The sequence below is a fragment of the Danio aesculapii genome, chromosome 19 (assembly GCF_903798145.1).
Source record: "Danio aesculapii chromosome 19, fDanAes4.1, whole genome shotgun sequence".
NCBI lineage: Eukaryota > Metazoa > Chordata > Actinopteri > Cypriniformes > Danionidae > Danio > Danio aesculapii.
This window is the reverse complement of record NC_079453.1, coordinates 36021144-36044225: the sequence shown is the minus strand read 5'-3', so window position 1 is coordinate 36044225 and position 23082 is coordinate 36021144. Positions and strand designations below refer to the sequence as shown.

General features: G+C 40.0%; 1 protein-coding gene across 1 annotated transcript in view; it reads right to left on the bottom strand.

Annotated features, from left to right (window-relative positions):
- Positions 1-23082, bottom strand: part of gabbr2 (gamma-aminobutyric acid (GABA) B receptor, 2) — a 394577-nt gene that overhangs the window by 4584 nt on the left and 366911 nt on the right. Inside the window, exons 14-18 of the mRNA XM_056480015.1 lie at positions 5644-5754; positions 1946-2170; positions 1512-1694; positions 1295-1424; positions 909-1023 (exon numbers count right to left, since the gene is read on the bottom strand). Of these exons, the coding sequence (XP_056335990.1) occupies positions 909-1023; positions 1295-1424; positions 1512-1694; positions 1946-2170; positions 5644-5754 (764 nt within the window). The remainder of the gene's footprint in view (positions 1-908; positions 1024-1294; positions 1425-1511; positions 1695-1945; positions 2171-5643; positions 5755-23082) is intronic.

Genomic DNA, 23082 nt, shown 5'->3' with positions numbered 1-23082 from the left:
ATCTTTTCTACTCAGACCACAATATGTGGCCTTGTTAAAAGATCAGTGATAATCCCTTTACCTGTGACCAAAGGTATCTTGCGCAAAACTACTTGAACAATCCAGACTCTCAAAAAACCATGAAAGAACTTTTTTTTTTGTGATGATGCATTTCTCCTGCTTTAATTAGCCACAGGCCTTAATTAAATCACAGCCATAAACATGATTTGCTAGCCAGTTGCAGGTGGGTTTGCAGGGGGGCTGAAGGGCCGGTGTCCTGCAAAGTTTAGTTCCAACCCCAATTAGACACACCTGAACCAGCTAATCAAGCTCTTTCTATGTGTACTATAAACTTCCAAGCAGGTTCGTTGAAGGAAGTTGGAACTACACTATGCAGGACAATGGCCCTCCAAGACAGTTGTTGCTAGATCGGATATGGTTGCAGCTGGAAGTTAAAAAGAATTATTTATATTATTTATTAAATTTCCCATTTATTGTAATTTATTAACGTCTACCACCACCCAAACCCTAAACCCAACCGTCACAGTAATGTAAAAACAGTAGTTGAACTCAGTATTATTCATATCTAATAAATTACCCAATAAATTGTATTTTTTAATGCCTACCCCCACCCAAACCCAAATCCCAACCGTTACAGTAATGTAAAATAATAATTATTGTTATACAGTGTCATAAAAAAATTCTGATATATTGATGTGCATATCATATATCCAGGCTGGCCGTGTGTCTGATCTAGACTTTACCCTCCAGGAATGAGTGTAAGCACCCCTGGGATAGGGATTTAATGTTTTTTCATTAGGCATTGGATTGATTAAAAATCAGTGCAATTTAAAACCAAATTAAACAAAATTTTAGACTTTGGATAAATTGTTAACAAATGAATTCATACAAAACTTTTTTGAACTCACTGTTCTGGTGAGTTGATGTCTTCTAGTGGACCTCTACTTATCCTAGAAGGATCTGCAGATCCCCACTGAGCCTGGGGTTTCTGCTCTAGGTGGTTCTTCAGAGACTTCTCTCCATCTGAAAACAAAGGCATGATGTTCAAAATCCTGCCATTTCACCAGGATGTCGGATTGAGCTCAAGAACTTAGTCAGAACTTTCACCTTATATGACACTTTCAGGCTGACATGTTTGGGGGTGAATAATGTATAACACTGCAATAAATTGTTCTTTTTCACTGGGTGACAGTAACAGAGGGAAAGAGTGTGACATACGGAAATGACTCACTGTCTGACAGCTGTGTGTGATCGACAGGTGCGGAACACAAGGTTTGATTTCCACTTCTATTACCTTTGCCGTCAGTGAAGTTGCGTATGCTCAGGATATTGTTGGCATCTTGGTAGTGGTTTTGTTTAATGTATGGGGTCTTCTCTGGAGTGTCCTGGAGTTGCATGGTAACCTCTTCCAGTTCTTTATCCAGCTGTAACACCAATGAAAAAAATATATATATAAACCTTTAAGTTCTGCAGAATTACAGTTGTCTTTTATGATTGAGCAACTTTATCACCTCTGTAATTTTCATTCGAAGGCGGTGATTGTCTGACTGTAGTCCATCCAGACGTGAAGTGTTGGCTTGGTTAACACTGGTCACTGAGGTGGATGTCTTGGAATCTTCTTTCTTTTGGTTCTGGGTGAACTTCAACCTCCGGTTTTGTGTGGCAGCATCCGGGTTTGTTCGCATAGAAACAAACTAACAAAAGAGAGAGAAGACAAAGACACACAGATGATGAGTGAGAGAGAGTCTAATCTTTCTACTCTTTCAAATTCCGTTGTGTTTATTTCCAGAAAGCTCCAGGGGATGCAAAGTAAGCACGGTTCTCAATTATATTCAGGTGAACTTGCTAGGGATTTGCACAAATCAAATGCCAGAAAGCGCCTTTCGCTGACCTCTACAATTCTTCTCCCATAGGGCCGGATCAGGCAGAGCATTGCAGTACTTACTTTTGGCACAAATACCAGACACAGCGTGATGGTGCTGCAGAAGATGATGACCAGGGCCACAATGCAGAACTGAACATTAGGCTGATCCCGGGTCAGGAAAGACACCGCTGCCCCGATGATGCACATGATGCCCACATTGTACACACTCATACCGATGTACTTGCTGTCGTTCAGCGCTGGGATGCTCACGTTTCTCGTCTCCCAGGCCAAGAAACATCCGAACAACTAGACAAAGAGAAGAGAGCAAGAAATATTCATCATCACAGGCATAGAAGCATGGGCAGATTTGCAAGCAGATGTTTACATTATCTGAAGAAAGTTGTTGACACAACCCTGAAATAGATGTCAGAAATAGATGTTGCTACATTGTTGCTAAGGTATTCTATTATGTGTGGTTGATAAAGTGTTTTGAGGTTTTTTTAATCTGTTTCTAAATGGTTCCTAAGGTGTTCTGATGTTTTTACTGTGTTTCTAAGTGGTTGCTATGGTGTTCTAAATGTTTTATTACAATTTAAAAAGGTTTCTAACGAGTTCAGATTTTTTTAGTTAATGTTTCTAAGTGGTTGCTAAGGTGTTCTGATTTTTAAAAATTAATGTTTCTAAGCAGTTTCTAAGGTGTTCCGATTTTTTAAATATGTTTCTAAGTGGTTGCTAAGGTGTTCTGAGGGTTTTATTACAGTTTAAAATGGTTGCTAAGGTGTTCTGTGTTTTTAAAATCATGTTTCTAAATGGTTTCTAAGGTGTTCAGATTTTTTTTATTAATGTTTCTAAGTGGTTGGTAAGATGTTCAGATTTTTTAAATTAATATTTCTAAGCAGTTTCTAAGGTGTTCTGATTTTTTTAATATGTTAATAAGTGGTTGCTAAGGTGTTCTGAGGGTTTTATTACAATTTAAAATGGTTGCAAAGGTGTTCTGCGTTTTTAAAGTCATGTTTGTAATGGGTTTCTAAGGTGTTCTGATTTTTTTTTACTATGTTTCTAATTGGTTGCTAAGGTGTTCTGTGTTTTTAAAATCATGTTTCTAAGTGGTTTCTAAGGTGTTTATATGTATTGCCTTTGTTAATTTGCTTCTAGGAGGTTGCTAAGGTGTTCTGATGGTTTTTTCGTTTGTAAGTGGTTGCTATGGTGTTCTGGGGGTTTTTATCACATTTTAAAATGGTTGCAAAGGTGTTTTGAATGTTTTAAAATCATGTTTCTAAGTGGTTTCTAAGGTGCTCTGATGTTTTTACTATGCTTCTAAGTGGTTGTTATGGTGTTCTGATGGCTTTATCACATTTTAAAATGTTTGCTAAGGTGCTCTGATGTTTTTACTATGTTTTCTACGTGGTTGCTAAGGTGTTTTGATGTTGTTACTATGTTTCTAAGTGGTTGCTATGGTGTTTTAAGAGTTTTATCACAATTTTAAACGGTTGCTATTGTGTTCTGAGTTTTTTTAATCATGTTTCTAAGTGGTTTCTAAGGTGCTCTGATGTTTTTACTATGCTTCTAATTGGTTGCTATGGTATTCTGAGGGCTTTATCACATTTTAAAATGGTTGCTAAGGTGCTCTGATGTTTTTATTATGTTTCTAAGTGGTTGCTAAGGTGTTCTGAGGGTTTTATCACAATTTTAAATGGTTCCTAAGGTGTTCTGAGTTTTTTCTGTGTGTTGCTATGTGGTTAAAAGAGTCTGGAGTGTTCTGAATTGTTTTCAAGTGTATTATTATGCATTTGCTTTTAATTTTATTATGCATGTGACATTTCCGTGTGGTTGCAAGATGGTTTCTAAGGTGGTCCTGGGTCCACCAAAACTCTGTGGTCATATTTTCAGTTGATATCTTTACCTTTATTCTGTGCAGTTTCATAACTTTGATACCAGATCTAAGACAACGATTGTTCATATGACATTTTCCATTTATAGTCATTTTCATCACTGTGTACAGTCCTCAGTTTACAGTGATGAATCATAAAGCCAGCGAAAATGAACTGTGGCTGACTTATTTAGCACCCTAATTCCTCTAAAGGCAGCTAACAACACCTGTCCAAGTTTCTCAGGAAGTCAGAGCAGTAATCAAAGCACCTTTGTGTGAGACTAGAGTGAACTCTGAGAAATATGACTCAGCTAACTCAATGACGCACACACCGAGATTTGATTCTGCACCCACTCACCTCAGATCTATTTAATCCTAATCCAATCACAGCCAGGCTCGCTCCTTTTGCTTGTTCACCCTCTCATTCTCTCCTTTTCCTCTTATTCTAGTGGAATATGTCAGCTGTAAGTGAAGCTGTGCTGATTTATCAGCAGGTTTTCAAACAGGGAAGAGGAGAGCAGAGTTTTCCGAGATGTCATATATCAGAAACTGAGAATGTGAGTGCGATGGCATTTGAACTTGGCCACTATTATGATTTCATGGCTAGTTTCGTACAAGCTTTTATTTAACATTGATCACTTCCTTCATAACATCACCTTCCCCATAAATCTACACCCCCAGTTTTTACCAACAGGCAGACAGAAGAGAGACAGAAGAGATTCTCTGTGGTGTGAACTCTGACATGGATCATCGACAGTAGGACAGGGTAAAAACAGGTAATGGCCTGCCAGTCATCCGCACCACCTGCCGCTGTTACAGGAGCAAGAACACACGGACAAATCATTTCCACAGAGCACAAAGTGAGTCAAAGGGCAGCTTTTTATTGGAGGATGTTGCCACCATTGACTCAGAGATAATGGTCAGTGCTATGGGCAATTAACTGACTGGGGGATTTTGGTTCCTGGGGCACCTTACCAGTAATCTAAAGTGAGGTTAATTGGAAAGAGCAATCTCACTAATATTATATCTCCTCCTAAGGGTACAATATATCAAAATACAGTCAGACAGTTTGCTAGATTTGCATTTCTGCAATGCAATACCAGTGCTTACATGGCAGAAAATGAACAGTGTTAATGTGAGTAGTTCTCAACATTTTTTAATTCCAGTGTCACAGTAATGTACCTCTATATATATTTCTGGAGGCCGTCAAATATGTCCCAGGAGGTATGTCTCTGCAGTTTTTGTTTTTGCAAATTCAACAGAGGCTGCTGTGTATGCTTTTTGAGATATCAATTTGGGTTCTCCAGTAAATCCACCAGAGGCTGCTGTCGACTGACTGACTGACCGATCGACTGACCCACCCTCCCCCTATCCTTAAACCCAACCAATAGTATTTTAAAAAGCACCAATTGACCTGCCCACCCACTTTCCTAAACCCAAATTCAACCCAAAGTGTATTTTTCCGTCCTTAAAATAGCAAAAGTGGATTTGGACACACCTTTAATGGTTTTGCGCCATGCTGTGCGCTTTAGACTTTGCACCTAGATCATTAAAATAGAGCTCCTAATGTTTTATTTTTATTTTTTTTTATTTGCATCTTTTACCCAACAATGATAGTAGCAATATTGACAAATAAATATCCAAATGACTTCAATTCATGTTCGCTAACTCTCTTTTTAACATAGGTGTTGTGCATTAAAAATCAGATAACTTACTGCATACATGGCATTTGTATATCCTGATATACCACAAGAAATTCAGTATCTAATGTTGTGAAGACATTTTCACAACAGTGAGATATATATTATCATTTAGCAAATGTAGATGGAAATGACAGAGTATTAAGACGTCTTTGTCTGTGGGAGCAGATGGCGATCATGTTGACGCTCTCTAGAATGTTCTCACTCACCATAAGGAGGCCTTTGTAGGCATAGACAATTCCCAGCCAAATGGTCATGTGTGTGTTCTCGCAGTGCTCCAGGAAAGGCCGGATTGCGATGTCTCGTCCCTGAGGATCCGCCTGTGGACATACAATGAGGAAACCAATAAGTGGAAATAATCCTGGCTTTAAAAATGCCTTTGTCGCTAACAACAGTAACAAAATACTGAGCCCTGGCTTATTTGCCTTGACTTTAAATGCATTATAATAAAGGCTGATTTAGGTCGACTTTAAGAACTTATTAAGTAGCAACATTTGCATTTAGATTTAGAAGTAAATTTGCTAAATTGCATGAGCTCTGAGTACCAATACTGAAGCTAAAGGCATAAGGGGATATTGGGATCATTTATTCTCCCATGGGAGACACACCTTAACAGGCTTTCAAAAAGATAGTAACAATAATATAGTCATCTCTAGTGGATACTGCTTGAGTGTTAATGATTAGCAATAACTCTTTTTGGGCTCCAGACATTGATTTCTTGACATTGATCAACATATTTACAGTCCTGATATGCAAACAGGTCAGGACTGGACTCTTGAAGGAGGCTTGGGAAAGAGATAAAACGTCTTCTCAACGTGCTGTAAAAGTAGCCAAGCTCTAACCCACTTTCTGCTGCCCCAGTTTGGAAACCCTTAAGCTTGCCATGCAACAACCTGGACACAAAGACAGACAGAGATGCAGCCTCCAAACGCATGCCCAAGTCTTGCCGATTCTTCCCACGTTTAGTCACAGAGCGAAACACTCTTTCATCTGCCTTTTGTGTGGCTCTGTCTGTGTGATTTGAGTTTGGCGTTAAAGGGTTCACCACTCAGATGACATCTTCACAAAGTACAAGTAAACTGGGCCAGCCAATGCAAGAAGCTTTATTTATAAACAACCATATTCCATGATGCTATGAATCCTAGAAGTCAAAGTGCTGGGCAATTTTTTAACTCAGCGAGAGAGCAGATCAAAGAGGAAATGCTGATGATAGAGCCATTGAAGTCTCAGACGCAGTTTACCACGGAGGTTTATGGGAATAATGTGTATATGATGTAAAGGCGCTTCTACAGTCGCAACAAAATAATCTTTTGAAAATTATTTTTAAAAAAGTGGATTAAAGACAAGATGGATTTTTTAAGCATCTTAGTGCTTCTACAATAGTGTATAAATGTAACCCTACAACACAAAACCAGTTATAAGGGTACATTTTTTTTTAAATTGTCAATTTGACAATATTATATACACTTGCTGATATACACTGTGAACATCAGCTACGCTAATTATTTTCTTTATTCTCCATTTCCACCTGGGGATACTCTTCCCGAGGCCCTCAGACTATGCAGAGTCTCTGATTCGATCCAAGACCAACGACGAGATGATCCCAAGGTTTCCATATCCTGGACCTGGCCAAATCCTGAACAACTACTGCGATGGTCATGGAAGAGTGGAGAACATGAGACTGTTTCCTGTGACGCTCCAGAGACAGACGAGTCTTCGCTGAGGCCAGCTTCCAGCCTCCGCCACTGAGACTGCAGCTCTGCACAAGACGTTTGGCCAGCGGAGAAATTAAAATGGTCGTGCCCAACTGAGCCTGGTTTCTCTCAAGGTTTTTTTTCTTCACTTTCGCCTTTAGTGAAGTTTTTTTTCCCTCTCCGCTGTCGCCACTGGCTTGCATAGTTCAGGATCTGTAGAGCTGCGCATCGTTGGATTTGCTCTTCAGTATTTGGACTCTCAGTAGTGATTATTAAACCACACTGAACTGAGCTAAACTGAACTGAACTTAAACACTAAAAACTTAACTACACTGTTCCTATTTACTGTGACCTTTTATGTGAAGCTGCTTTGACACAATCTACATTGTATAAGTGCTATACAAATAAAGGTGAATTGAATTGAATTGAATATTAGGTCAAGATACAGATATCTGAATATCTGGAATCTGAGGGTTCAAAAAATATAAATACATATAAAATTATCTTTAAAGTTGTCTAAATGAAGTGCTTAGTGCAGGGGTGCCCAAACTTGGTCCTGTAGGGCCGGTGTCCTGTGTAGTTTAGCTTCAACTACCTTCAACACACCTGCTTGGAAGTTTCTAGTATACTTAGAAAGAGCTTTATTAGCTGGTTCAGGTGTGTCTAATTGGGATTGAAACTAAACTTTGCAGGACACCAGCCCTCCTGAACCGAGTTTTGGCACCCCTGACTTAGTGCCTAGTACTAAAAACCTGAGTTTTGATATTTTTTACAGTAGTAAATTTACAAAATACCTTCATGAAACATGATATTTACCTAATATTCTGATGATTATTGGCATAAAAGAAAAATAGATAAATATAACCTATAATATGTGTAACCCACCGGTCTTAATGCAACCAACCCGGTCTGAGCTGGGATCGAACCAATGATTCTTTGCATGGGAGTCGGTTGCTTTAATAAGGTGGCTAAAGACCATGGCCTCTAGCATCTGTCACTAGAGCACCTTTAGAGGTCAGAGGAGTCAGGTTTAACTGCATAGCACTTCGCATGCTGGCCTCCATTAAACTCACCCCCTAAACCTCACTCCCATCCCGGATGAGTCCCCACTTACAATCCAGCGGTCCTACTGCAAAAATATACCCATGCAACATAAGACTGGATTTGTAATCCAGGGTCACACATACAGTATATATAGTGTATATATCACCTTTTATATATTTACATTTTGGACCTGTCCTCTAAACCAGTATTTCTCAACCACGTTCCTGGAGGACCACAAACACTTTTGGATGTCGTCTTTGTCTGTAACACCCATTACAGGTCTTTCAGTCTCCGCTGATGATCTGAGTCAGGTGTGTTTGGTTAAGGAGACCTGGAAATGTGCAGGGCTGCTGGTCCTCCAGGAACATGGTTGAGAAACTGCTCTAAACTGCTAGGTTTTACTAACCATCTCGATCAGGTTCATTTTCTGCAAATAAATGCTTTATAAGATAATATAATTTTTTTAGTGACATATACATTGGATGCGCCCTCACAGCAAGAAGGTTGCTGGTTCGAGCCTCGTCTGGTTCGACTAAGTGACTAAGCCGAAAAGAAAATGAATGAATGAATGTATACATTAGTTATATATAAATGCAGACACAAGACCCATTTTGGGATGCAGTTTTCAATTTTGACCCATTTAGTCCAACAGCAATTTTAGTAGTTAACTGACAATAGCATCCTTGCCCAGTGAGTAACCCAGTAATGTTTTTACTTCTGTTAAACATTTAAGAGTTTCACCAGACACCAAAAAGCTAGAAATGAAAAGCCAGAACTTAAATAGAATGCTTTTTTTCCCAACTGCACAATAGCAAAGCACAGTGTTCATCATAGGAGCTGTGTTGTTGCTGAGCAACAGCCGGTGGGCTGGACTTAAAAAGAGTTCTGGCGCTCTGTTATTTCTTACAGCATTAGGCATCTAATGTAATTGTTCTCTGGAAGCTAGAAGGATGTGTGACTGACAGAGAGTCTGTAGAGAGACTGAGACATGAGGGACAAAGTCAGCTGACAACATAGAATTATATCACACTTTATAGACTGGAATGAACCATAAAGCCACCGAGAACTGCGAACAGACAGCCATTAGGTGTGTATTAGTGCATAGTGGCAGGTTTATACACAGGGTGAGGAACAGAAGGGGTATTTTATGAATTACTCTAATGCCTGTTGAAGCAGTTTTTTTTAAGTAAAATGTTGATGCATTTACATGAGAGTAGTGTTTAGTAATACTAATAATTAGTAAAATATTAATCATAATGCTTCATTAACACTACTAATCTTCACTAGTTTATCATGGAAGTGCATTTGTAGTCAAACAACAAAAAGTAAAAGTTTGTTGACAAACAAGCTGCCTTGACAAAGCCACATGAATGCTACTAGCATGACTTAATATGTTGTTAGGTATTTTTTTCTAGCATATTAGCCTATTATTTGCATGAATTTACAGTTAGCATATTCCCGACACAGTGGCTCAGTGGTTAGCACTGTCACCTCACAGCAAGAAGGTCGCTGGTCGAGTCCCGGCAGGGTCAGTTAGCATTTCTGTGTGGAGTTTGCTTGTTCTCTTCATGTTGGCATGGGTTTCCTCCAGGTGCTCCTGTTTCCCCAATAGTCTAAAGGCATGCGCTATAGGTGAATTAAATAAACTAAATTGTCCATTGTGTATGTGTGTGAATGAGTGTGTATGGATGTTTCCCAGTACTGGGTTGCAGCTTCAAGGCCATCCGCTGTGTAAAACATATGCTGGATAAGTTGGTGGTTCATTCCACTGTGGCGACTCCTGATGAATAAAGGGACTAAGCCAAAAAGAAAATGAATGAATAAATAAACGAATATTCTTATCATGCTTTTACTGTAGCATAAATTAGCTTGTTGCTCTCAAGAATTAGCACGCTACCAATAGCTATATTATTAAGATAAATTAGCATGTATTAAGCATATGTTCTTTAAATAAATTAGCATACTTCTTCCAAGAATTCGTTGCCAGGCTCTGCTTGTGATAACTAGAAACAGTGTTGCCAGATATAGATGACTTTTTCCAGCCCAAAAGCTGTCCAACATCTGCCTAAGTGCACAAAAAAAACGCCAAAAATGTTAGATGAATATTTTATTTATTTTTAATTTCTTTAAACTACAACATAACCGGATCACATTGAAACACTGCCCCCCTCTCACCCACACACTGCACTTAATGTTGTGTATATTACACTACCTATTAGAGTATGTTTTACTTTCGAAATGGGGTATAAATTCAACCCATTTGGCATTTTACATTCTTTTAAACATAATTAATCGATCGGACAATGCTTCTATGTTTGTTCTTGCTGTCAATTGAGGAAAAAAATGATTGTTGAAGTGTCATGATAAACTGCAGTGAATTTAACTGCAGGCTCTGCGTGATGTGTGTGCATGCGAAGTGGGAGTCAGATTTTGATGCAACTTTCCTTCACCTCCCCTTGTGGGGGGGGCCCACGCGGTTTGCGATGTGCGCTGGTCACTACTAACCGAATGGAGTAGGAGCACACAGTTACGTTTTGTTAAATAAGTTATATATAAAATTTACGTTTCAAACCCGCCCAATCTGGCAACACTGACTAGAAAGCTAGATATGTTGAAGTCTATGAGATTTACAGAGTTTCTAGAATTTTTCAATAGTATCTGGATTCAGCCTTTTTGATGCAAGCTGAGATTGCATCTCTTAGACAAGCAATGTCAGGCACAATGCACTCAATGGAGCTAGTGACCTCACTGTGAAGGGTTAGGGGTGGGGTTAGGTGAGCCCATTCAAAAGCATTGCATGCAGCTCAGACTGCATCTGCACCGAGTCAGCAGCCAGAGCCCTCTCAAATTTATTTATTTTTATTTTTTTCAAAATCAGAATGACATTAAATAATCTTTCATTCGCAATGTTTCTACTTTCATTTTTATCAATATACTATGTCCATGCTGTATACAGTGCATCCGGAAAGTATCCACTGTATACCGGAAAGCGCTTAACTTTTTGCACTTTCTTTTATATTACATCCTTATTCCAAAATGAAATAAAAATTCTACACACAATACCCCATAATGACAATGTGAAAAAAGATTTTTTGAAGTTGTTGCAAATTTATTAAAAATAAAAAAAACCTGAAAATCACATGTACATAAGTATTCACAGCCTCTGCCGTGAAGCTATAAATTAAACTCAGGTACATTCTGTTTCCACTGATCATTCTTGAGATGTTTTAGCAGCTTAATTGGAGTTCACCTGTGGTAAATTCAGATGATTAGACATGATTTGAAAAGGCATACACCTGTCTATATAAGGTCCCAGGGTTGACAGTGCATGTCAAAGCACAAACCAAGCATGAAGACAGGAATTGTCTGTAGACCTCCGAGACAGGAAGGCTGGGGAAGGTTACAGAAAAATGTCTGCTGCTCTGAAAGTTCCAATGAGCACAGTGGCCTCTATCATCCGTAAGCGGAAGATGTTTGAACCACCAGGACTCTTCCTAGAGCTGGCTGGCCATCTAAGCTGAGTGATCGGGGAGAAGGGCCTTAGTCAGGGAGGTGATCAATAACCCGATGGTCACTCTGTCTGAGCTCCAGAAGGACAACCATCTGTGCAGCAATCCACCAATCAGGCCTGTGTGGTAGAGTGGCTAGACAGAAACCACTCCCCGCCTGGAATTTGTCAAAAGGCATCTGAAGGACTCTCAGACCATAAGAAACAAAATTCTCTGGTCTGATGAGAGTAAAATTGAACTATTTGGAGTGAATGCCAGGTGTTACGTTTGGAGAAAACCAGGCACCGTTCATCACCAGGCTAATACCATCCCTACAGTGAAGCAAGGTGGTGGCAGCATCATGCTGTGGGGATGTTTTTCAGCAGCAGGAACTGGAAGAGTAGTCAGGATAGAGGGAAAGATGAATGCAGCAATGTACAGAGACATCCTGAATGAAAACCTGCTTCAGAGTGCTCTTGACCTCAGACTGGGGCGACGGTTCATCTTCCAGCAGTACAATGACCCAAGGCACACCTCCAAAATGTCAATAGAGTGGCTTCACAACAAACTCGGTGAATGTCCTTGAGTGCCCCAGCCAGAGCCCAGACCTAAGTTCTATTGAACATCTCTGGAGAGATCTGAAAATGGCTGTACACTGTCGTTTCCCACCCAACCTGATAGAGCTTGGGAGGTACTGCAAAGAGGAATGGGCAAAAATTCCCAAAGACAGGTATGCCAAGCTTGTGGCACCATATTCAAAAAGACTTAAGGCTGTGATTGCTGTCAAAGGTGCATCAACAAAGAATTGTGCAAAGGCTGTGATCACTTATGTACATGAGATTTTTCAGGTTTTTATTATTTTTTATAAATTTGCAACAATTTCAAAAACTCTTTGTTTCACATTGCCATTATAGTGTATTGTGTGTAGAATTTTGAGGAAATATATGAATTTAATCCATTTTGGAATAAGGCTGTAACATAAAATAAATGTGGAAAAAATGAAGTGCTATGAATACTTTCCGAATGCACTGTACAGCCATTAGTTAATATGATACAATTCGTGTCGTACCTGATATCATTGCTTAACTGCTTAATGCACTAAAGTTCACCTGTCACTACTGAGTCCTGAGTGAGCAACAAAAAAAGTCCCCTGTTTCTCAAACTGAGCATGAAAAGGTGTTAAAGTGAGAGTCTACAATATGTCAGTCAAAGTGGAGGATAAACTCCAATTCAAGGGCTGTCTGGGGCTAAAGCCATGCTTGTTATTTTCTAACAAGAGAGCGAATCAACCTAAAATGACAGGCCGAGTGACAGAGAGAGTCCGAGACTTCAGGGTAGTTTGCCTCAGTCATTTCTCCATGAGCATATATTTTATTCCACTGCCAGTTTAGCACGGCGTGAATGATATTTCTATTATCCAGCCTCTGTCTAAAACCTCCGAAGAAAAAGAAAGAACCTCCGTTTAAAAAGAAAACGATAGTCATAATTCTCATTTGGACGGGTCAGTCACCCTCATGTACATCTGTTTCCCTTTGACATGGCATCTCTTATCTGTGTAATCCTTTTACATTACATCCAGTGATCTCTTGGCGGCTGCGTGCCACTGCTTAAATGTACTACGGAGAGGCAGATATTGTTCGCTGGAGCTGCGAGTTGTTTAACACGGAGTTAAGTCAATTATTCAGCCATCTAATCTTAAGGTCAACCCGAGCGATACTTCACCGACCTAATCCCACAGTAAAGGCATAACACACTTCAAGGAACAAGGTTTAACAGCACGCTTCAAAACCAACACTCCCCAAAGTGCTTTTGTCAGTAAATGGCACAGAGTTACTTGCCAGTTGGCCAGAAGTGCAACATAGTACTATATTTTACCAGGATGAAATATGACAGGATGGCCCCATTGATATACAGCAAGTCAGATGAACGATTCAAATACAAGACATTTATTCAGTATATGCTGGCAGGGCCTATTCATTAATGCTCTCCAAGTGCCCTATTCGAGGAAAATTCTAAATCGCAAATACATTAAACAGTGTCATCTGCCAGTTGGCCAGGAACTATTATTAATCTAAACAATGGCTGACAATGCAGTTTGGTTTAGAGCTTGACCTTTTGCATGAACAGGTTATTATATCAGTGTTTTCAGCGTCTAAGTTGCTAAGTATTGCTAAGTGGTTGCTAGAATGTTCTAAGTGGTTGCTAAGGTGTTGCTAGGCAGTTGTTAGGGTGTTCTGAGTAGTTGCTAGGGTGTTTTGACTGGCTGTTAAAGGTGTTGCTAGGCGGTTGCTAAGGTGTTCTGAGTGGTTGCTAATGTGTTGCTAGGCTGTTGCAAGGGTGTTCCTGGTAGTTGTTAAGGTGTTGCCAGGTGGTTGCAAGTTGTTGCTATGTTGTTTCTAGGGTGTTATAAGTAGTTGCTAAGCTGTTGCTAGGGTGTTTTATCTGGTAGCTAAGATGTTGCTAGGTGGTTGCTAACGTATTTAAGTGGTTACTAAGGCGTTGCTAGGTGATTGCTAGGATGTTCTAAGTGGTTGCTAAGGCATTGCTAGGTGGTTGCTAAGGTGTTCTAGGTTGTTGCTAAGTGTTGCTAGGGTGTTCTGAGTGGTTACTAAGCAGTTGCAAGGTGGTTGCTAAGGTGTTGCTAGGGTGTTCTGATTAGTATTAGGCGGTTGCTAAGGTATTGCTAAGTGGTTGCTAAGATTTTGCTAGATGGTTGCTAAGGTGTTGCTACTGTAGGTGGTTGCTAAGGTGTTGCTATGTCATTGCTAGGGTGTTCTGAGTGATTGTTTGGCCATTGCTAAGATGTTGCTAGGTGGTTGCTAAGGTGTTGCTAGGTAGTTGCTTGAGTGTTCTGATTGATTGTTAGGTTATTGCTAAGATGTTGCTAGGTGGTTGCTAAGGTGTTTCTAGGGTGTTCTTAGTGATTGTTAGGTGGTTGCTAAGATGTTGCTAGGGTTTGTTCTGATTGGTTGCTAGGCGGTTGCTAAGGCATTGCTAAGTGGTTGCTAAGATGTTGCTTGACAGTTGGTAAGGTATTGCTAGGTGGTTGCTAAGGTGTTGCTAGGGTGTTCCGAGTGGTCGTTAGGTGGTTGCTACGGTGTTGCTAGGTTGTTGCTAGGTGGTTGCTAGGGTGTTCTGAGTGGTTGTTAGGTGGTTGCTAAGTTTTTGCTAGGTGGTTGCTAAGGTGTTGCTAGGCGATGCTAAGGTGTTGCTAGGTGGTTGCTAAGATGTTCTGATAGGTTGCTAATGTATTGCTAGGTGGTTGCTAAGATGTTGCTAGACGGTTGCTAGGTGGTTGAGGTGTTGCTAGGTGGTTGCTAAGGTGTTGCTAGATGGTTGCTAGGGTATTCTGAGTGATCGTTGGGCAGTTACTAAGATTTTGCTAGGCAGTTGCTAAGGTGTTGCTAGGTGGTTGCTAAGGTGTTGTTCTCAGTAGTAAACAAACAATGCGTCACCTCACTTGTGAAAATTCACATACAGTTGCGTGGACAGTATTTCTTTGATTTATTCGTTGTGGTTTTCTATGTTTATTTTTGTTTATTTGCTCTGTTTTTCTGTTTATTTGCAGATTGCAGCTGTGGCAAAAGCACAACTTTTAGGCATGTTTAGCACTTTCCTGCTTGCTGACTGCTGGATGAGGGCAAGAGCATCTTATTTTTTTGCTCCTCGAGGGTCGCATGTACCTGCTCCAGTTTAAGGATGAACCTGCATCTGGACGCAGAGCCTTTGCAGATCCATCTCCCAGTGGTGTGTGTGTGTGCTTATTTTTGGAGTCCGCAGCTCTAAACTCCACTTCAAATGCGATGACTTCAAAGTGGCCCTGCTGCAGTCCCTGCGGCTGAGCCCAGGAGCTGCCATCCCTGATTCATTACAGGCTAAATGCATCATTAGACCGCCAATCTAACCCCGAACATCACATGCATTTAAATATGCAAATCAGAGCGTGTTTCAGATTGCCTTTGTTATCGCAGCCTAAAACACTTTTTATTGACATCATTCTTTAATCTAATGCTCCGGAATATCTCGCTTTTAATCACAACGCCCATCTGCTCGCTCTCTGCAAGTCTCCGACGCAAATGACTTTCGCTATGTTGCAGTCGGTCACGTGACGGCCTACTCTTCGCCCTACGCAAACACACTCACTTATGAACATGCAGCTAATTTGCGAATAACAACCTTCATAAATGGAGTTCGAGTGCTTGCTGTCAAACGTTATTAGAGCTCACGCATGGGCAGACATCTGAATCTGGTGACTACTGGGATTATATTCACACAGATGCGCTCTCAGTATTACAGACACACAAACGCACGCTTACAGCTTGTTTTCTTTTGGAGATTTGTGACTCGGGTCGGCTATACATCCTTGTTGAGTCAAGGACACAGAGAGGTCCCACACACGATAAGCCATCAGTCCTGATAACTCATTAGGACCGCTGTTATTTTTTCCTCCATGAGGTCAGGCATGGCGAAATGTGAGTGATGGGGGATGCTTGGTTTCCATCATATTGCCTCTATGATTACTGAAGCCAAACACACACACACACACACCTTTTTATGCAGTGGACATCAGGAGTAGAATGCATTAAGAAAGAAAATGCATAGGCAGTAGATGAAAAACGGTAATAGTAGATTTAACCTAACAGCACTTATAAAACAACGGGCAAAAAGTACCTGGATGAGGTTGAAGTGTGATGATGATGGACACTTTACTATCCCATTTAGCTGCTAATGATAATAGCCCCTTTACCACGGTAAAACCTGTAAATATCAGTAAAATTACCAAAACTACTTTACTGGTAAATATAAAAAAGTTCTGTTCATACAGACAAGGAGGACGTTCTGTATTTTTTCTAGAAAATTACAACATGGTGACTGTAATACATGCAGTGTTTTCTTGATTTGTCCTACGCTTTCCTAAATGTAGTGTGAAATAACCGGCCACTTTATTAGGTACACCTTACTAGTACCAGGTGGGACCCCCTCTTGCCTTCAGAACTGTCTTAATCCTTCGTGGCATAGATTCAACAAGGTACTGGATATATTCCTCAGAGATTTTGGTCCATATTGACATGATAGCATCACGCAGTTGCAGCAGATTTGTCGGCTACACATTCATCAAGCGAATCTCCTATTCCACCACATCCCAAAGGTGCTCTATTGGATTGAGATCTGGTGACTGTGGAGGCCATTTGGGTACAGTGAACTCATTGTCATGTTCAAGAAACCAGTCTGAGATGATTCGCGCTTTATGACATGGTGCGTTATCGTGCTGGAAGTAGCCATCAGAAGATGCATACACTGTGGTCATAAAGGAAAGGACATGGTCAGCAACAATACTCAGGTAGGCTGTGGCATTGACACAATGTTCAGTTGGTACTAATGGTCCCAATCTTCTATTGTCCAATTTTGGTGACCTGTGTGAACTGTTCTGCTGCTGTAGCCCATCCGCCTCAAGGTTCAACGTGTTGTGCGTTCAGAGATGCTCTTCTGCATAATTCAGTTGTAACGTTATTTGAGTTACTGTTGCTTTTCTATCAGCTTGAACCACTCTGGCCATTCACCTCTGACCTCTGGCATCAACAAGGCATTTGCGCCCACAGAACTGCCACTCACTGGATATTTTCTCTTTTTTCGGACCATTCTCTGTAAAACCCTAGAGATGGTTGTGCGTAAAAACAGTAGTAGATCAGCAGTTTCTGAAATACTCAGATCAGCACGTCTGGCACCAACAACCATTCACCTTTCTTCCCCATTGTGATGCTTATTTTGAACTGCAGCAGATCGCCTTCACCATGTCTACATGCGTAAATGCATTGAGTTGCTGCCATGTGATCGGCTGATTAGAAATTTGCGTTAACGAGCAGTTGGACAGGTGAGTGTATTAGGTACCTAATAAAGTGGCCGGTAAGTGTAACTGAAGAAAATATTTGCATTTCAGAAAAAAAAAAGAAAATGCAATGCAATAAAAAAGTCATATTCCCTTTTGATTTTCTTCAGTCATCAAACCCCACATTTCATCTCAGGATGTTTACTGACGTTGTTGGTTTTTTGTTAAACAAGCAAACTAATTTTATTTATTCATTAATTTCATTCATTTTCTTTTCGGCTTAATCCCTTTATTAATCTGGGGTCGCCACAGCGGAATGAACCGCCAACTTATCTAGCATATGTTTTACGCAGCAGATGCCCTTCTAGCTGCAACCTATCACTGAGAAACATTCATACACACTCACTCACTCACACACATACACTGCGGACAATTTAGCTTACCTAATTCACCTATACTGCATGTTTTTGGACTGTGGGGGAAACCGGAGCACCCGGAGGAAACCCACGCTAACACAAGAAGAACATGCAAACTCCACACAGAAATGCCAACTGACAAAGCTGAGGCTCGAACCTGGGACCTTCTTGCCGTGAGGCGATCGTGCTACCCACTGCACCACCGTCTCGCCCCTAAACTAATTTTATTAGAACTAAAGTCTACATTTTTGAAAAAAATCCATATGAATTATTTTTAGATAGTACTAAAATAGCTTTATGATCACTGCAACAATAAGCCTTGTATTTGTATCCTAGAAAACACACTGAAGATATTTTCAATTAATCGTTTTGCACAATTTCACAAAGTAGTTGGAAAGCAGCATAGGAAAAAAAGTATTGCATTCTGCTTGGTTTTCCTCTTTGATCACCTTTCATGCCCCATATTGTTACCTCAAGATTTTTTACTAAAATGTCTTGTCAATTTGGTAAACAAGTACTCTGTATACACACAGTATGCACACATACAGTTGAAGCCAAATTTATTAGCCCTCCAGTGATTTTTATTTTCCTTTTTCAAGTATTTCCCAAATTATGTTTAACAGAGCAAGGCGTTTTTTTTCCACAGTATTTCCCATAATATTTTTTCTTCTGCAGAAAGTCTTATTTGTTTTATTTCGGCTAGAATAAAAACAGTTAAAAAATTTTTTTTAAACCATTTTAAGGTCAGTATTATTATTGCCCCCTTAAGCAATACTTTTTATTTTATACAGTGACTTGCCTAATTACCCTAACTAGCCTAATTAACTTAATTAACCTAGTTAAGCCTTTAAACTGCACTTTAAGCTGAATACTAGTATTTTTAAAATATTTAGTAAAATATTATTTACTGTCATCATGCAAAGATAAAGGAATTCAGTTTGAAATTCATTAAAAAGTAGTTATTAAAACTAGTGTTTAGAAATGTGTTGAAAAATACAAAAGATACAGTCTGAACATGACCATCATATAGCAAAAGAGTAATAAAAAACTGCCTCTAGCTAAAGAAATATCTACTTACTTGCTAAGAAAAAAAAATATCCAGGCCGCCCTTGCTGTGAAATTTATTGAAGAGCTCTTTGAACCCATCGGTGTAACAGTAAGTTCAAAATGGGTGGCAGTAATCCACTGAACTGACCCAGTGCACTTCACATTAAACAAACTGCCAGCGCACTTCAAACAGCGTCTGATCTAATCCTCACAGTAAAGTCCCACTTGTGGCTCATTCACTTTATCATTCGCCGGATCATCCGCACCTCGTTTTGTCTTGTTCTCGGTTTACCTCGGCTCCATTGACTCCATTGAGGTGCACGTCCTGTCCAGGATATTACCCCTTGTGTTAACATTAATTAAACATGATTATAAAGCTCTGCGTGAACGTGATATCTTTTGATGAAGTTAATTTCGTACAATATACCGAATGTTCCCGCATGTAATAACAAATTCGTAGATTACTATGTGCACAGGCTACTGACAAGATGTTCGGCTGCTCATGCCAACGTTGAATTTATTGCTGAAAAAAGCTGTATGAGACAAAACTGTCTTTTTTTAAATCTCTGACTGACTCAAACATGCGCGCACACACATCATATTCCTGTCGTCGCCAGCCGAGAGAGCAGTAATTGAGTCCTTGGAGGCTCAGTTTCTATGAGGAGCCTGTGTTGTGATGTGGACTGGGATGTATTATTATGCAGACTATAGAAAGTACAGATGGGCTGCTTAACAGCGAGAGACTTTTGCTCTGCCGCATTCAAGGGGAACACTGATAAGGTCACTGGTCAATAAATAACATTTCTCAAATACCGTTTCAGGGCAAATGGGACTCGCTGTATAAATGAATATCTGTGCAAATTCTTCTCGCCGACCTCACCTCACAATTACCACGTTAACACCCGTCATAACATGAGCAGACTGTCTATTCTTCGAGGCCGGGTCACCTGACATGGCCCCTCGAGCAGATTAACGCTCAGTAAGTGTGATCACGTGACCGTTTCTCTCCTACTTTTCTGTTTTCCTAGGCAAGGCTGAAGTTGTGAACTGCATGACAACTGTGAAGAATGTTGCAATACAGATTGGTAATTAAATTTCTAGGGAACTTGGCAACATGCCAAGCAGGAACTATGAATAGACAGCTTCTGTAAATACCCGTAATGTGCTTAAAGGGACAGTTTACCCAGAAATGAAAAGGTCACACTTTACAATAAGCTTTCATTTAACCCAGGCTCTTTCCCAGTACTGGGTTGCAGCTGGAAGGGCATCCACTGCGTAAAAGTATATGCTAGAATAGTTGGCGGTTCATTCCGCTGTGGCATCCTCTGATAAATCAGAGAAGTCGAAGGAAAATGAATGAATAAACAAAGGCTCATTATTGGTACATACTCCTGTATACATTTCTGGACAGTGCGAAATACGTCCCAGGAGGTACGTTTTTTGCAGTTTTTGCGAATCCACCAGAGGCCGCTGTGTACGCTTTTTCAGATCTCAAATTTCTCTCTAGTGCGACATTTGTGCCTGCTCTTCTCGCATAAATCCACCAGAGGCCGCTGACAACTGACTGACTGATTGACTAACTGATAACCCCAACCTCCATCTTTCCTTAACCCAACCGACAGTGTTTTTCAAAAAAGCAATCTAGAAAAGCCCTCGCCTGATTTTTACCATGTATTCAGATTTTACTATATTCTCACCCAGTTATTTACTTGTTTATTTTAATTTTTGACATTTGTTTTCATTTGACTTGTTTTCTGGAACTGTTCTCCTCTCTGTGACTCTAGCCTGCCAGCGTACGCGACCAGCCACTGGGCAAACTGGTAACAGCAGAAAAGCCGTCCACACAGAGGTAAGCTGTCAGCTGCTAGCGCGAAAAGAAACAAAAGCCATCGGTGGCATCATACCCGCCCCATTGTGTTCATTTTTAAAGACGAAATGCAGCCATACATAGCTCTGGCTAAATAATTAGTGCTTTTTAGAAATGTATACAGGGGTACGTTTATCCAGTGAGCCTGTGTTGGTATTTTCATAATCTAACGTTAACTAACATTAACTAATACTATCTTATTATAAAGTTTTACCAATGAAAATGTACTCACTCTAAAGGGGTTTCAATATTTGATGAGTTCTTTTTTTCTGTTGAACGTGAAATAAGATTATTCTGAAGAATATTTTGCATCCATTGAGATACATACTGTAGTAGGAAAAATACTATAGTGCTATTGTAAGTCAATGGGTAACGTTTCCAACATTTTTGGGGGGCTGAACTATACCTTTGAAGCAAAATCAAAACATTGCTGCAGTGACATTTTGAACAAAACAGGCCAAAGCAACATCTGTTTGCAGTCTGTAACAGCTTGCCAATGTTGACTCTAGCTAGTAAACACTTTCAATCTACCATTGTTCTGTGGTAATGATCTAATAGGCAGATGTGGCTCTGAGGTTTTTTCTATTCAGTACATTTAGATCTGTCTATGTGTGTACTAAAATGATGTCCTAAAAACCGAAATATTATTCTTTCACATCATTCATACACTCAAAAAAATGACATTTGCTGTTTGTTCAATCTACCTATTTAAAATAAGCTGAATCAACACAATTTTTGAGTTTTTATGTTCAATCCACTTACATTTGTAAAAACTGGATACCTGTAACCATTGACATCCATAGTATAAAAAAGCACTGCAGTGTTTGGGTATTCTGTGTTTGTCTGAGGTAATTAGTCTACCTAAATGTTCTACCAGTCCAGAAAAGTTTAGCATGATTTTGTAACCAGGACTAGAACAATTTCTAATAGTGCTACGTAGTACTAGACATACATAATTGTGAATATACTATTCTTAGAACTGTTCAACATAATGTGGCTATGGACTTCTACTACTCTCAAGGTCAAAAGATCAAAAACCTGCACTCTAAAACGTTGCATTTTCTGGCCCCCATAACGGCAATTTAGATCCAAAACATATAGGCTGCGTGGGTTTCCTCCGGGTGCTCCGGTTTCCCCCACGGTCCAAAGACATGTGGTACAGGTGAATTGGGTAGGTTAAATTGTCCGTAGTGCATGTGTGTGATTGAGTGTGTATGGATGTTTCCCAGAGATGGGTTGCAGCTGGAAGGGCATCCACTGCATAAAACATGTGCTGGATAAGTTGGCGGTTCATTCCGCTGTGGCGACCCCGGATTAATAAAGGGACTAAGCCGAAAATCAAATAAATGAAGAATGAACATATGGGCTGCGTTCAAAATCGTCTACTACTAAGTAGGTACTGCATTTGAATTCTAATTTACTACTCGACCATTAGAAAAGTACGTTCTATACAGTATGAATGTGAATGGAACTCGGATGTACAACATTTGCCATTTTGTCCTGATCACGATGACCTACCCCCTTAAGGTCCATCAAATGCGAACGTCAGAATCTCGCCGGAAGTGGTAGCTCATTCGGGTACTTCTCGCATACTTTTTTTCGAATTCTATGAATTCCGACATACTACTTGACTCGCATACTGTTTTTAGTGTACTATATAGTATGGAAGTATGCAATTTCTGACACAGGACTATTCCATTCAGTACAATATCAAAATTCACAATTAGAAGATGTATACTTCAAAACCTCAACGATCTCAGCTTCTAATGAGATATTCCATCTATTCAAATGCTCTCTAGAAACGGAACTATACAATACTACACTTCTCTATACTATACTATGGGCAACACGGTAGCTCAGTGTTTAGCACTGTCGCCTCACAGCAAGAAGGTTGCTGTTTTGAGTCCTGGCTGGACCAGTTGGCATGTTTGTGTGGAGTTTGCATGTTCTCCTCATGTTGGTGTGGGTTTCCCTCAGTCCAAAGACATGCGCTATAGGTGAATTGAAAAAACTAAATTGGCTGTAGTGTATGAGTGTGCGTGTGAGAGTGTTTGGGTGTTTCCCTGTACTGGGTTGCAGCTGGAAGGGCAACCGCTGTGTAAAACATATGCTGGATAAGTTGGTGGTTCATTCCACTGATGAATAAAGGGAATAAATTGAAGGAAAATGAATGAGTGATGGAATGCTACACTTTACTTTACTATACTGTACTATACTATACTATACTATACTACAGACACACCCACAATCTGTGATAGAAATTGT